This window comes from Elephas maximus, chromosome 4 (assembly GCF_024166365.1).
Source record: "Elephas maximus indicus isolate mEleMax1 chromosome 4, mEleMax1 primary haplotype, whole genome shotgun sequence".
NCBI classification, from domain to species: domain Eukaryota; kingdom Metazoa; phylum Chordata; class Mammalia; order Proboscidea; family Elephantidae; genus Elephas; species Elephas maximus.
Window position 1 is genome coordinate 84,866,569 of NC_064822.1, and position 12,211 is coordinate 84,878,779.

At 45.7% G+C, this 12,211-nt stretch overlaps 1 protein-coding gene and 1 long non-coding RNA gene across 2 annotated transcripts in view; one reads left to right on the forward strand and one right to left on the reverse strand.

The window, feature by feature from the left end:
• Positions 1–7,099: 7,099 nt before the first annotated feature.
• Positions 7,100–11,713, reverse strand: BHLHE41 (basic helix-loop-helix family member e41). The gene is made up of 5 exons (XM_049882683.1): positions 11,306–11,713; positions 11,107–11,170; positions 10,691–10,798; positions 10,248–10,359; positions 7,100–9,789 (listed from the first exon to the last, which is right to left on the reverse strand). The coding sequence occupies exons 1-5, from the start codon at positions 11,668–11,670 to the stop codon at positions 8,690–8,692; spliced, it is 1,749 nt and encodes a 582-aa protein (XP_049738640.1). The 5' UTR covers positions 11,671–11,713; the 3' UTR covers positions 7,100–8,689.
• LOC126075263 (uncharacterized) overlaps positions 8,683–12,211 on the forward strand; it is a 56,894-nt gene continuing 53,365 nt past the window's right edge. Inside the window, exon 1 of the long non-coding RNA XR_007517139.1 lies at positions 8,683–8,776. This is a non-coding gene — a long non-coding RNA (uncharacterized LOC126075263). The remainder of the gene's footprint in view (positions 8,777–12,211) is intronic.

Below are 12,211 nucleotides of genomic sequence, written 5' to 3' on the forward strand. Positions count from 1 at the left end.
TAACACTTCTTTAACGTTACACCTTCACGGTAAGTCCCAATATCATATCACAAATAAATACCTCAATCCCCTCGTGCTTCATTACTGAGAATTCAATTTGCCAAATTCCATGTAAGACCAATGAAAGGTGCCTATGTCTACTCTTGTGCCTAGATCTCTATTGCAGCACGCTCTCCCCACCGCCACCGTCCTCCAGGAGTTTCCCCAAGTCCTGGCCCAGGGACCAGGCCAGGCCGGGGTCCCGCCCGCAGCCCGGCGCCGACGGGTGTGTCACCGTGTGACACTCCGCCCTGCCTCTCACTTCCCACGGCGCGGCCAGCCCCAGCCTGCGAGCTCCCGCTCCGAGGCCCTCTGGAGGCGGCCATCAGCCTTCCTCTAACTGGCGCCCGGGAGACCGCTCGGAAACTGCTGTGTCAGAAGAGTCCGGAGTCAAAAGAGCCAGCTTTAATTCGGGAGGAATGACTACCCGGGACTGGCCCGCTAAGACGCAGCCGGGAAGGGAGTGGCGCAGCTGTCCGGGGCGCGCCTCCTCAGAGCCGGCCCGGCCGCCCCGCCCGCAGCCTGGGTCCACCACCCGCTGTCCGCCGCCGGCGGGCTCCCGGGGGCCAGGGTCTGGAGAGGAGCGGCTGCGGTGGAGCACTGCGCACGCGCGGAGGGCCGAGCGCAGGCACTACCCGGTCCCTGCCCCGCCCCCTCTCACGTGCCGCGCAGCGTGCGCCCCGGCATGTGCGGCCGCACGTGACAGCGCCGCGTCCGGCTCAGACTCCCTCACCCGGCGGGGACGTACTTTGAACCCGGGCGTGGGAGGGGGAAGGGAAGAGGCAGGAAGGAAAGTCGGGCGGGGAGGAGCGGGGAGGGGGGAGGCCGGCCTCCGGGAGAATGACATCATCGGCAGATTTATCGCTAGGCAACCTAAGAATGCTTCTCTTTCCAATCCTAGAGCTCCTTGAAGATCTCAAGGCTGATGACATGCTTTCCCACTCCTTTAGTTCCTCCATCGCACAACGCTCGGTGATTTAAGAAACTAGGGTTGGATTACCAGTTTTTAAATGAGTAAGTTACAAACATAGAGCTCAGAAATTGATCCATTAAAGCGCCCACTTGTGTCTGGTGAGACCTCAGGGGTGGGGGCAGTCAAGTTGATTCACCTATTCTGTTATACACAAGCGGTTTACACAGCTACGTTATAGCTATATAGATAAGCTTTGTTTAAGATAATATATACTCGAAAACCAAGCCCTGCTTAAGATATCATAGGAAGAGAATCTGTTGTCTTTATGATGCAATGTTATCAGAAGTTTTCTGTTTACTCCCAGTAACTGAACTCTCCAGGAGTCAGATGCTAGCTGAAAACCCTTGGTTGAAACTAATTTTCGAGTCACACGGCTTGTAAATCTGCATACCAGACAAAGTTCATGTGGTGGATACCCAGAAGCTGCGTTGTATAGCATAGAATATGCATACCTATATTCTATGTGTAAACATGAGCACCCATATCTGAAGGGCTTCAAAATTGAAACCTTGGCTAAAGTTCACAGCACCTTAAAGATAACCTATATGAAAACTGAAGCAAATGATCCTCTTACTTACTTCCTTAATTGCAGAGGCTCTCCCTGTCCAGCGCTAAACCGAAAACCAAACGCACTGCCATCCAGTCTATTTCAGCTCATAGCGACCCTATAGGACAGGGTAGAACTGCCCTGTAGGGTTTTCAAGGCTGTTAAGTCTTTATAGAGGCAGACTGCCCCATCTTTGTCTGGCAGAGCAGCTGGTGTGTTGGAACCACAACCTTCAGTTAGCAGCATGCTGCTTAGCGGCTGCACCAGCCTAGAGCCCCTCTACTACAGAGAACTTCCAGAGCTCAACCAGGATAGGATGAAAAACTCACCAGATAATGTGAACTTCCATACCAAGGAGGGCACACTTCTGGAAGTCCAAATTAAGTAGATAGCAGAGGAGGCTTTGAAATTTGTTTCCCAGAATTTCATCATCTTTATCATAATTATTATTGCATGCTCTATGGCATAATTGAGGAAACCCTGGTGGTGTAGTGGTTAAGTGCTACGGCTGCTAACCAGAGGGTCGGCAGTTCAAATCCGCCAGGTGCTCCTTGGAAACTCTATGGTGCAGTTCTACTCTGTCCTGTAGGGTCGCTATGAGTTGGAATCGACTCCATGGCACTGGGTCTGGGTTTATGGCATAATTTAGGATAGCTATGATAATCTTTTCTCTTCCACTTTAACACTATACCTCTTAAGACCTCACATGAAACTAGCCCAATTCATTCCATGAGAAACCCTCTGGCTGCCCTCTCCTCATTACTATTACTATGGTATAATAAAGAGCAGAGAGCTCAGAACCAAAAAATCTGGTTCCAATCCTGGTTCTACTACTTACTGAGCTATATGACCTTGGACTAGTTCTTTGCTTCAGCTTCCTCCCAGGGGTTTTTGAAAAACAGGCCTTACTTAGGATGCCATGTTTCCCTTTAGGACAACTCTCTATCTCTTTCATTTCTCCTTTGGGTATTGAAAGGAGAACAGGAGTCATCATTCCCTTACTTGAAGGGAAAGAAGTCACCCTCAGTTTATTTTGTAAGACAGACGGATGAGGTAAGGTAGAATGGCTTGTGAGGCACTGCTGTTTCTCCCCTACTGCATGAGATATTAGCATGCAATGAATGCTATATTTCCCTCTGCAGTATCACCACCCCTCAATCCCAGCCCATGGCTTAGATCCTCAGGAGGAGATGGTGGTGTCAGCCAGCATGGCAGTTGAGTTCTAAGAAGACTGAGAGGTTAGGAAATCCTTGCTCAGGCCTAAAGTCAAATATAACTAATTGAACTATCCTGTAGCTTAGCATAGGACCAAGGTGCAGGACAGGGCCTTTTCCATAAAGACGGCCTCATGTATTCTCCTGTTCATTCTCTAAAACCTGGCTACTCTGTGGGGCCTTCTTTTACTTACCCAGGAAGGTTGCAGCGAGCAACCTTTCTCTCTAAAGCATTGTATCAGCCCCTGTGTAGAATTTACTGTATTGCATCACTGAAGTCCCTGGGTGGTGCAAATGGTTAACAAGCTAGGCCACTAACCAAAAGGTTGAAGGTTCAAGTCACCCAGAGGAGCCTCAGAAGAAAGGCCTGGAGATATACTTCCAAAAAATCAGTCATCGAAAACCCTGCGGAACACATTTCTACTCTGACACAGGTGGGGTTGCCATGATTCAGAACCGACTCAACAGCAACTGGTGTTGCACTGTAATTTATTCTCATATGGATGTCACCTCCACCAGACTTTGAGATCCTCAGATTAATCTTTGGTTCTCCAGCACTTGCCACAGCACCTCACATGTAACAGGAGTGCAACAAATGTCTGTATCCCTGTACTCTCCATGTATTGAATCCGTAGGCTCAAAGAGAAGAGGAAGGTGCTTCAGTCAAGGGGGAATCTGAAACCTATCAGGAGAGGCTCTCCAATTGCCGAGTCTACATTCAGAGGCAGCATCCAGGCCTGCACACCCTCCCCGTTAATTCTCCAGAATGCTTCTGCTGGACTTGCCACTCAAAATGTCCAAAACCCAGAGGTGGAGGAGGTTACCCACCAGAAGCAGGGTCGTCCATGAATCACAATGCTGAATCAATTTTCACTGAGGCCATTGGTCCTCTTATTCCTATCAACCTGAGAAAAAGAAACATTTATCAAATCAAATTACTCCTGGCATAAAAATTTCTTTAGTTTGTGATTAGCTGTGGACTAAAACCATTAGCAAGTTGATTTTATATTTATGTAATAAAATGATTAAGAAACATGAAATATCTTAAGGGTTTTGCATAAATAATCTTGTGTGGAACATCGCTGAGAATCTGGACGTTAAAAGAAACGAAGAAAAAAAGCTTGGGGGGAAAACATGTCACAGATTCCACCAGCTCACACAATTTTCTTAATAGGAGAGCCCCTTTGGTCCTCTGTTAGAGCTTATTTACTCTAATTTTAGAAACATTTCTAATGGGTGTGGTTTTGTTTAAATGGTTTCCAAGCCCACAGCAAGTCAGAGGTAGCAAATTAAGAGAACAGTTGGAGGCAGGCACTCTGACACATCAAGAAGTGACAGCTGACAGCCTGGCCGTGAGTAAAGACACTGAAAATCTATAAAAAGCAGGTATAAGAACTCAAAAAGAATTTACTGCAGGTGCAAATACTTCCAGAGGACATGAATAGTCGTGCAGAAGTGTTCACAAAGATGATCCTGATTTTTGAGAAAGGTTAAATGCATACAGGGCATTTTGTTTGTCCTAGGCCATGTGTAAGACACTTCAGGGGGCATGCGTAACACATTTTAGTAAGCTTCCACTAACAAAAAAAACAAAAACCAACATTGGCATTTGAACCTAGAAGTTTCTGGTTTCTGAGCTATTGTTTCATGGGCCATATATTATTCCCTAATGCCAGATAAATTAGGCATCATTGAATTTATTATGAGAATTTTAAAATATCAACTTTTAAAAATGTATAGTTTTGTGTTTGGGGGTACTTAATATGGAACCTCTAAGCAAGTACAAGAAACGCAGCTTTAAAACAAATGTACAACTCCTAGAAAAGCATATTTTTAAAGAACACACTGCACGATTTTAGTATTAATATCATCTTAATTACAGAAAATGTGATAATTTTTCATTTCAATTCCCTACTTAGATTCTTCTCTGAAAAACTGGAATTTACATATGTTGCACTTTAGCAAGTACTGTAAATCCACTTTGAACTAATTAAAATGACTCAGTGAGAGCAATAGCTGGGCCTAAATATGTCTATCCGAAGGTCCAATAGATCAATAATTTTTGTTTAATGAAAAACATTAAACTGCTATAATCCCATTATCACAATAATACAACAAGCTTTTGGCATTATAATGGTCTTAATTCATTCACAAGAACTCTGTTCACTTCTGTCTAAACGTCCTTAGTCTGTTTGCCCAGTCATTTCTTCCCAGAGTCTCAACTGGCAATCACCTCCCATGGAGAGGTTCAGAATTGACCTGTGACATGGACAGGAACGGGCTGAGTCTTCTTTTATATAACTTTTGAAAAAATCTCAGGTGATGGGCAGTAACCAAAGCTATGGCCTGTATGGTCTGTAACAAAGAACTAAAGGAAAAAACATTTTCACAATGAAAAGAACTCAAACTTCAATCATGATTTATATAGAGAGTAAAAGCTAGTCTAGTGCCTTAAAAATGTACTGACGTTTAGCTCTTTGGGGGAAAAAGGTCCGTTTGTAAACTCAATATAAAGTTTGCTGAGAAGTATACGTATGTAAAATTAATCAGTATAATGCTATACTTACAAAAGCGTTATTGACTTGATTCATATTTGTCTTAAACTGGAAAATCCGTATATACTGTGAAGTATTTTAGCTAAAACTTCATTGCGGGTATAGAAGCCTCCTTATCGAATTACAACTCCAGTCTTTTAATTCATTAAAATAAATCAATGATCAAAATAACATGTTTCAGAAGCAATATAGATAATATATTTTGCATTTCTGATCTCACTGATTTTTTCTTATTATGCTAGTGAATAGACATTTGGCCTAAACAACTGACTTATAAAATCTGGTCCAACTCTAAGATTTTATTATACCAAAATTATAAAAGTGCTAAAACATTTCATTAACCTCTAATTTACGTTGAACCTTTTTGGTTTTAAAATCAACCTTATTACAATTATGACATTAAAATATAGCTCGAAATAATTGAAACACTATTTTTTCCAATTATTGAGTTTAGATGTATATTTTTCTAAAATTCAGTAAATTACAACGCTCAAAAATCCTACGTAATTTTCTAATGTTAATTTTTGTTTGTTTCCATTCCAGGTTATTCCTGAAGATTCAGGAATGCTGCTCAATCAAATTCAGTTTATTTGGTCCAAGATGTTGCAATGAGAGGCTCACTGAGGGATTCAGGAGACCTGGGCTTTAGTGCTGGCTCTAGGTAGCTATGTGACCTTGGGAAGATACTTAGCGTCTCTGGGTTTCCTCTTCCCCATACTATAAAATGCAATGTTCCAGAGGAGATGATCTTTGAGGTTCCTTCTGGCTCCATATTCTGTGACTTGCAGTTTGGTTACCATGAAGTCAGCAGAGGGAGCACTTTTCTATGTCCCATATAAATGTTGACGTATCATTTAAACATCTTTCAAAAATCAAGGAGGTTGTGAAGAAAATTATTGAAACTAAAAATTGACTATCGTTCGGTTTGTGTGAAATCACAAATTTGACTATAAATTTGAGAAAATAGTCTAGAAATTATTTCTGTTCCTTGAATTCTATGTAAAGTCCCCTAACACAGTTACTCTGTAAACATTAAGGAGCTAAACTAAAATATACTCAGAAATTAAACGCCCCTATATAAATCAAAACCAAACCCATTGTCATCGAGTCAATTTCGACTCACAGAGACTGTATAGGACAAAGTAGAACTGCCCCAGTTTCCAAGGAGCGCATGGTGGATTCAAACTGCCAGTCTTTTGGTTAGCAGGCGTAGCACTTAACCATTATGCCACCAGGATTTCCATACCCGGTATTTATACAGGACTCAGGGAAAGAGAAACACCAGATTATACAACACAGGCTATCTGATATCACAGATGAAAAGTGAAAACTTCATGAATCATAAAAGTGTTGGCAAATTGGCTCTAACATAAACCACACAAATGATTGATAGGTTTTTCTTTCACACTTTTCATTTAGGTGCACTGGGAACAAGCAGGTAGACAAAGCCAAATCTGGAGGCTCAGATATGAAGGGTAGAGATTGTAAACTTGTGATATCAAACCAAGGATAAGCTTGTATATATGAAAAACTTAGTGACTTTCGTCCCTACAGTTATAGGTATCTTAAAACTAATTGAACATCCATTATGTCTTTTTAATTATTAGACAATCTCATATCGTGTATTAAAGTTTTTATTCCTTAGTAAGAACTTTTAAATCACAAAATAGTGTGGAAATATTTAGGTAATAGAATTTATGGAGTGCTGAAAATACTAGAATATAAACATAATTTCTAGTCTATCATCACAATACTAAACTTTTCTAAACCAGCTGGTTTCTTGCAGACAGTATTTATTTATTTTTTTTAATAATTTAAGACAGCATATAAGCTTGTACCAAGCATAAGCATTGTAACAAAAGTGCAACTTTTCAGCAAATCTTCCCCAAAAGATATTTTAACTCAAAATATCATTAGCACATATTTTCTCCCTACAAAAATAGCATGTCAGACATTAATTGGATGTATTAACAACTATGTACATAAGAGCCACCTTGTAGGCTAAGAGTTTAACGTTGTTTAAACACAGCGTTTGAGGCAAACAGTAGCAACAGCAGCAGCAAATGCACCAAACTGACTAAAAGACCCAGATATTTTCTTCACTCATAGTCAGACTGTTGTGTCTCACCCCTTACATAACATTCAAGTGAGATTTCTCACAGTGCTACCTTGGCAACAAACTAAAAATATCTAGGCAAGGTCTTGGTTTAAGCCTTATTAAAAAATCTTTCTTTGTGATTATCTGGTATCTGGTTTGGTCTCCAGAAAATACATAGACTTAGAGATAGGAAGGCCTCAGAGGGCTTTATCCCACATCTTTACAACGTTTCCAATTAAAACAGACCAGTTTAACTCTTTCCTCCATTTCTGTGACTTGAAAGAATATAGGATAAATCCGTTTGAACTTGTTATCTTTTTTTGTAAGTTCAGTGCACATTCATTTTTTTTTACAGCAATATTACAAAAAATTAGAAACATAATTAAATAATGATAGGGTGGGGATAGATGCACTTAGTATATATATGTATATATACACACATATATGTATATACATGTATACACATGTACATACATATGATTAGGAGAAAATTAAGATGAGTCAATTGAGTCATGGTCTATTTCTCAATAAAATCCTAACAAATGTACTAAGAAAGATTCGGGCCTCCTTCCTCCATCTCCTTCCCTTAGCTTTGACAATGGCCCAATTCCGTCTCTTCTAACAAGTGCAGGTTACTAAGCGATACCATTTAAACCACTTCAGAATACGCTGCGATCTAAGCAACTGCATACTCACTCCCTCCTCCTTGAAAAACATGTCTTTTAAAAAGCTGAACATTAAAAAGTGCTGAAGAGTAAATTTACTTCTAAAAGATCCTCATGCTGTCTGTGGTAAACCTCCTCAACAGGCAGGGCAGCTCTGAGACCTAGGCAAGTAGCTCCCTGCTGTCGGTTGTCAAGCCTCTGAACGGTCTCCCCTGCCCTGGTTCAGGGCGCTCACCCACAGAGGGGACCTGATGACTTTCTCTAGAATTAGGTTCTACATTTTTAAAGATAAGAGAACATGGCCGAAAGGGAAGCAAAACTTGTTTTGGAAGGTTATTTAAAATAAAAAGAGTATGTATGGCAGAGGGTCTTTTACAGCCAGTGGGGGAAGAAAGGGATGTTGGTGTGTGGAGGGTGGGGTGGTGAGGGATGAACAAAACAGAAACTCCAAATGTACAAAAAACACCTGTTTTTTTTTTTTTTAAAGCCTGTCGTGCATCTATTACACTTCCTCCCTTAAAAACGTAAGGGTGTTTTATTATTATTAATATTATTATTCCTCTTGAGCCCGTCCTTTCTAAGAACGCGGCGCAAGGGTTCAGGCGGTTTCCTTTCCTGGCTGCGAGGGATCTCCCTGAGCAGAGCTCTCCGGGTTCCCCAGCTCGCGGGGTGCGGCGAAGGGCAGGTGGGTGCGGCCGTGCGGGTGCTGGGGGTGCAGCGCCCCTGGGGGCGCCACTTCGTGCGGCAGGAGGGTCGCGGCGGCTGCGCCCGTCTTCTCGGGAGGGGGCGACAACACCGAGGACAGGCAAGGGAAGGCGGCGGCGGCGGCGGCGGCGGCAGCGGCGGCGGCGGCGGCCGCCGGGGCGGGGATGCCGGGGTACAGCAGCGGGAACGGGGCGGTGGCTGCCGGGTACAGGTACTTCTCCAGGCCGCTCTTGTCCAGGAACGGCTGCATGTAGGCGGCGGCCGCCGAGGGCGAGAGGAAGTAGAAGGGCAGGCAGAAGGGGGCCGCGGCGGCCGCGGGCTGCGCGAAGGGCGCGCCCCCGCCTCCGCCGAACGCCACCAGCGAGCTGAGCAGGGCGGCGTCGGGTCTCAGCAGCGCGGCCGCGGCGGCCGGGTCGGGCCCCAGGAGCGCGGCTGCTGCAGCCGCCGCGCCGCCCCCCGGGCCGCCGCCGCCGCCGCGGGAATCCAGCTTCATCCTCTTGGGCGCCGGCGAATCCTCCCCGGTGGGCTCCTGCTTGATAGTGACACGGCTCGCCCCCGCGCCTTTGCCCTTCTCGCGATCCGGCCGGGCCTCGGCCTCGCCGCCGTAGCCGCTGTCGGTGTCCGTGTCGTTTTCGGCGGCGAGCTCATTGCTGGGCTGAGTCCGTTGGATGACAGGCACGCAATGGGCGAGGGGCTCCAGCTTCTGCCCCACGCGCTCCAGGCAAGGGACGGCCGCGGACCCGGCGGGTATTGCGGTCGAGGGAGCGCCGGTGCCTTTGCTTAGTGGGACCTGTTGAGTCAGTAGCTGGGGGGTGGGCAAGAACTGGGTGGCCACGGCGTGCAAGTGGTTGATCAGCTGGACACACCGCGGCTCCCTGGGCGTCCAGCTCTCAAACCGGGAGAGGTATTGCAAGACTTCTTTGGCGCATGTTTGAAATCCCGAGTGGAACGCATCCAAGTCAGACTGAATAGGCGATTTCAGAGATCGCTCCCCTAGGGTGAAAAAGGGTGGTGGGGGGGGGGGCAGGCAGAGGAATGAAGGCGAGAAGAGAAGAAAAATACCGACGTTAAAACATCTGCTTGTCACGTGGACCCTGCATTGACTAAAGTGAGCTCGGTTTTCCTCTGTAATCGAGTGATATAATCCACCGGTTGAGGACAGAAGGTGGGTGGCGGGGGTGGGTAGCATGGGGGCGCTCTACTGCCAGCTGAAAAACCAAAGAGGAGAGCGTGCGACCGCCACTTTAAATAAAAATATGATTCCTCCGAGCTCTGCCGAAAGCCTCTAGGATGCTTCGGGAAATGGGCACTTTCCAATGAAGGGAAAGTATAAGCAATCTAACAAATGATAGTGAGACCCTGGGTTCACGGAAAGGGGGAGGTCCTAATACTGCTCGCCTGTGGGCTGCCCTGCTTCATCAGTATGGGTTGGCCTCCGCGAACTGACTTACCATTCTGTAAAGCAATTATCTTCTGGTGCTGCTGCTCCGTTAAGGCTGTTAAAGCTTTTAAGTGTTTCAAAGTTAATTCCAAGACTACCGCTTTCTCCAGATGCCCCAGAGTCTGCAGTGGTACAAAAGAGGAGGGGGTACTTGTTTACTTAAAAACACACACTTGGCTGGACTGACTCTCCATTCAGCACAGCAACTTAAACACTTTGAAAGAATACTACTATTCCTATACTACTCTGAGCTTCCCACAAGACAGGTTATAAATGATTTCTTGCCTTCAGTTGTGAGCACCTACTCTGAGTTTGTGGGAAACTCTGTACACTATAGCACAAGTTGTAAGCCAGGCATCTAAAATTTACATTTATTTTTACATTTCTGGGAGATCGTACCACGCTATTAACACGCCCTTGGAGAGCAGCAAAGAAAGAAAATGTGCATCTTACTGTCAATTTCAGATGTTCAGGCAGTAAATCTTTCAGTTGAGCAATGCATTCATTAATTCGGTCTCTTCTTTTTTTCTCTATTAATCTGTGCGGTAATTTGTAGGTATCCTTAATACATGAAAGTCATGGAAGAAAGAAAACAATAAGCTAAACGTTCATTTGCTGCATATGACAATACACCCCCCCCCCATACTAGAGGATAAACTATGCCCAAGAAATCTCTTTCCTCTGGACTGTTCTGAATGCAATTTAAATTCAGGTATGATGTTTAATCTCCCCCAAGAGTATAGATCAAGCCACTTAAAATTCACAGTTGGGGAAGCGCAAGGGCTGGAATATGTTTGCGGGCTGTGAAATCAATAGCCCTAATTAACTATCCAGGCAGGTTATGGGGAGCATTGGAAACTTACACGTACCTTGCTGTCGTCTCGCTTCATGCTCCTTTTGGGTTTACACATATACAAAGAGGAATAGTCCAGTCTGCAAAACAGAAATCAGCATCAGACACCCATTCGGGGAGGGGCTCTGCTGTCGCTCGCTCCATACCACTTTCTGGATAAGAAAAAAATCTAAACGAAGCCTAGACAGATAATCGCAAGGGTGCCTGCACCTTACCCTATAAAATCTCTATGTTCCAGTAACTGTCTTTCTTGCAAATGAGCAATTCCTTCGTCCATGTTCAACCGCTGTCCGTTTTCTCTGTTTCGATATTTGGGGCTCTGTTCTATAATCTGTGGGACGGTAGCCTTGGAAGATCTTGGGGGATCTGTGCGTCTCCAGTCTCTCTCTCTCTCCCTCTTCAGTGCAGTGTTGAAAGTGTGAAGCAGTTGGTCCCCCCCACCCTGCGCTCCCTCGCTCTCTCGCACACACACACGCACATACACACGCACATTCGCGCCGGCCCCACTGCGCTGGTAGTTTGCTCTCACTCCGGGCAGTGTTTGGCCACAGGGCACGCGCGTCGCCGGCCAAACCAGCATCCAGCTCACGTGCGGAACGTACCATCCGCGGTCCAGCCCGGAGGGGGGGCGGGGGAGGAGGGGCCGGGCCGAGCCGGGCCGGGGCGGGAGGGGGGGCGTCAGGAGAGGCGGACGAGGGAAGGCTAGCGGCAGGAGGGGGCGGGGACACCTGATCAGGGCCACCGGAAAGGAAAAACAACTTTGGCCAAGCTATTCATCTTCCCAAAGACGCTGCAGTCAGCTGTGGGAGGGGGAGGAGGCGTAGGGGTGCAGGCGAGCCAGGGCTTTCTCGGGTCCGATGTGCGACTCCCTGGGTTGGTCGGTTATTACGGTGCGGGGACGTGAACGTGGCTTTTTGCTTTTCTACCGACTGTGCTGTTGGTTTGGACCAGGGAAAGGAAAGAGAAAGAGAATTCGCAGTGCGTAAACTTCAGTCCCGAAGGGAACATTTGGAGCCTTATTTGTTCACCACCCAGTGGCCTGCGGGACCCCTCTGCGCTGGCTGGGGGTTGCCTCTAAAAGGGACAACTTGAAATCCACTCGCTGAAGGATTTAAAATAAA

Bases quoted from the DNA above. Each gene is read 5' to 3' on its own strand.
- BHLHE41 (XM_049882683.1), bottom strand. From the start codon at position 11,670: ATGCTGGTTTGGCCGGCGACGCGCGTGCCCTGTGGCCAAACACTGCCC. The intron at 11,171-11,305 runs GTAAGGTGCAGG...TCTGTTTTGCAG, and splicing joins GAACATAGAGATTTTATAGG to ACTGGACTATTCCTCTTTGT. The intron at 10,360-10,690 runs GTAAGATGCACA...GTACCACTGCAG, and splicing joins CTGAACATCTGAAATTGACA to ACTCTGGGGCATCTGGAGAA.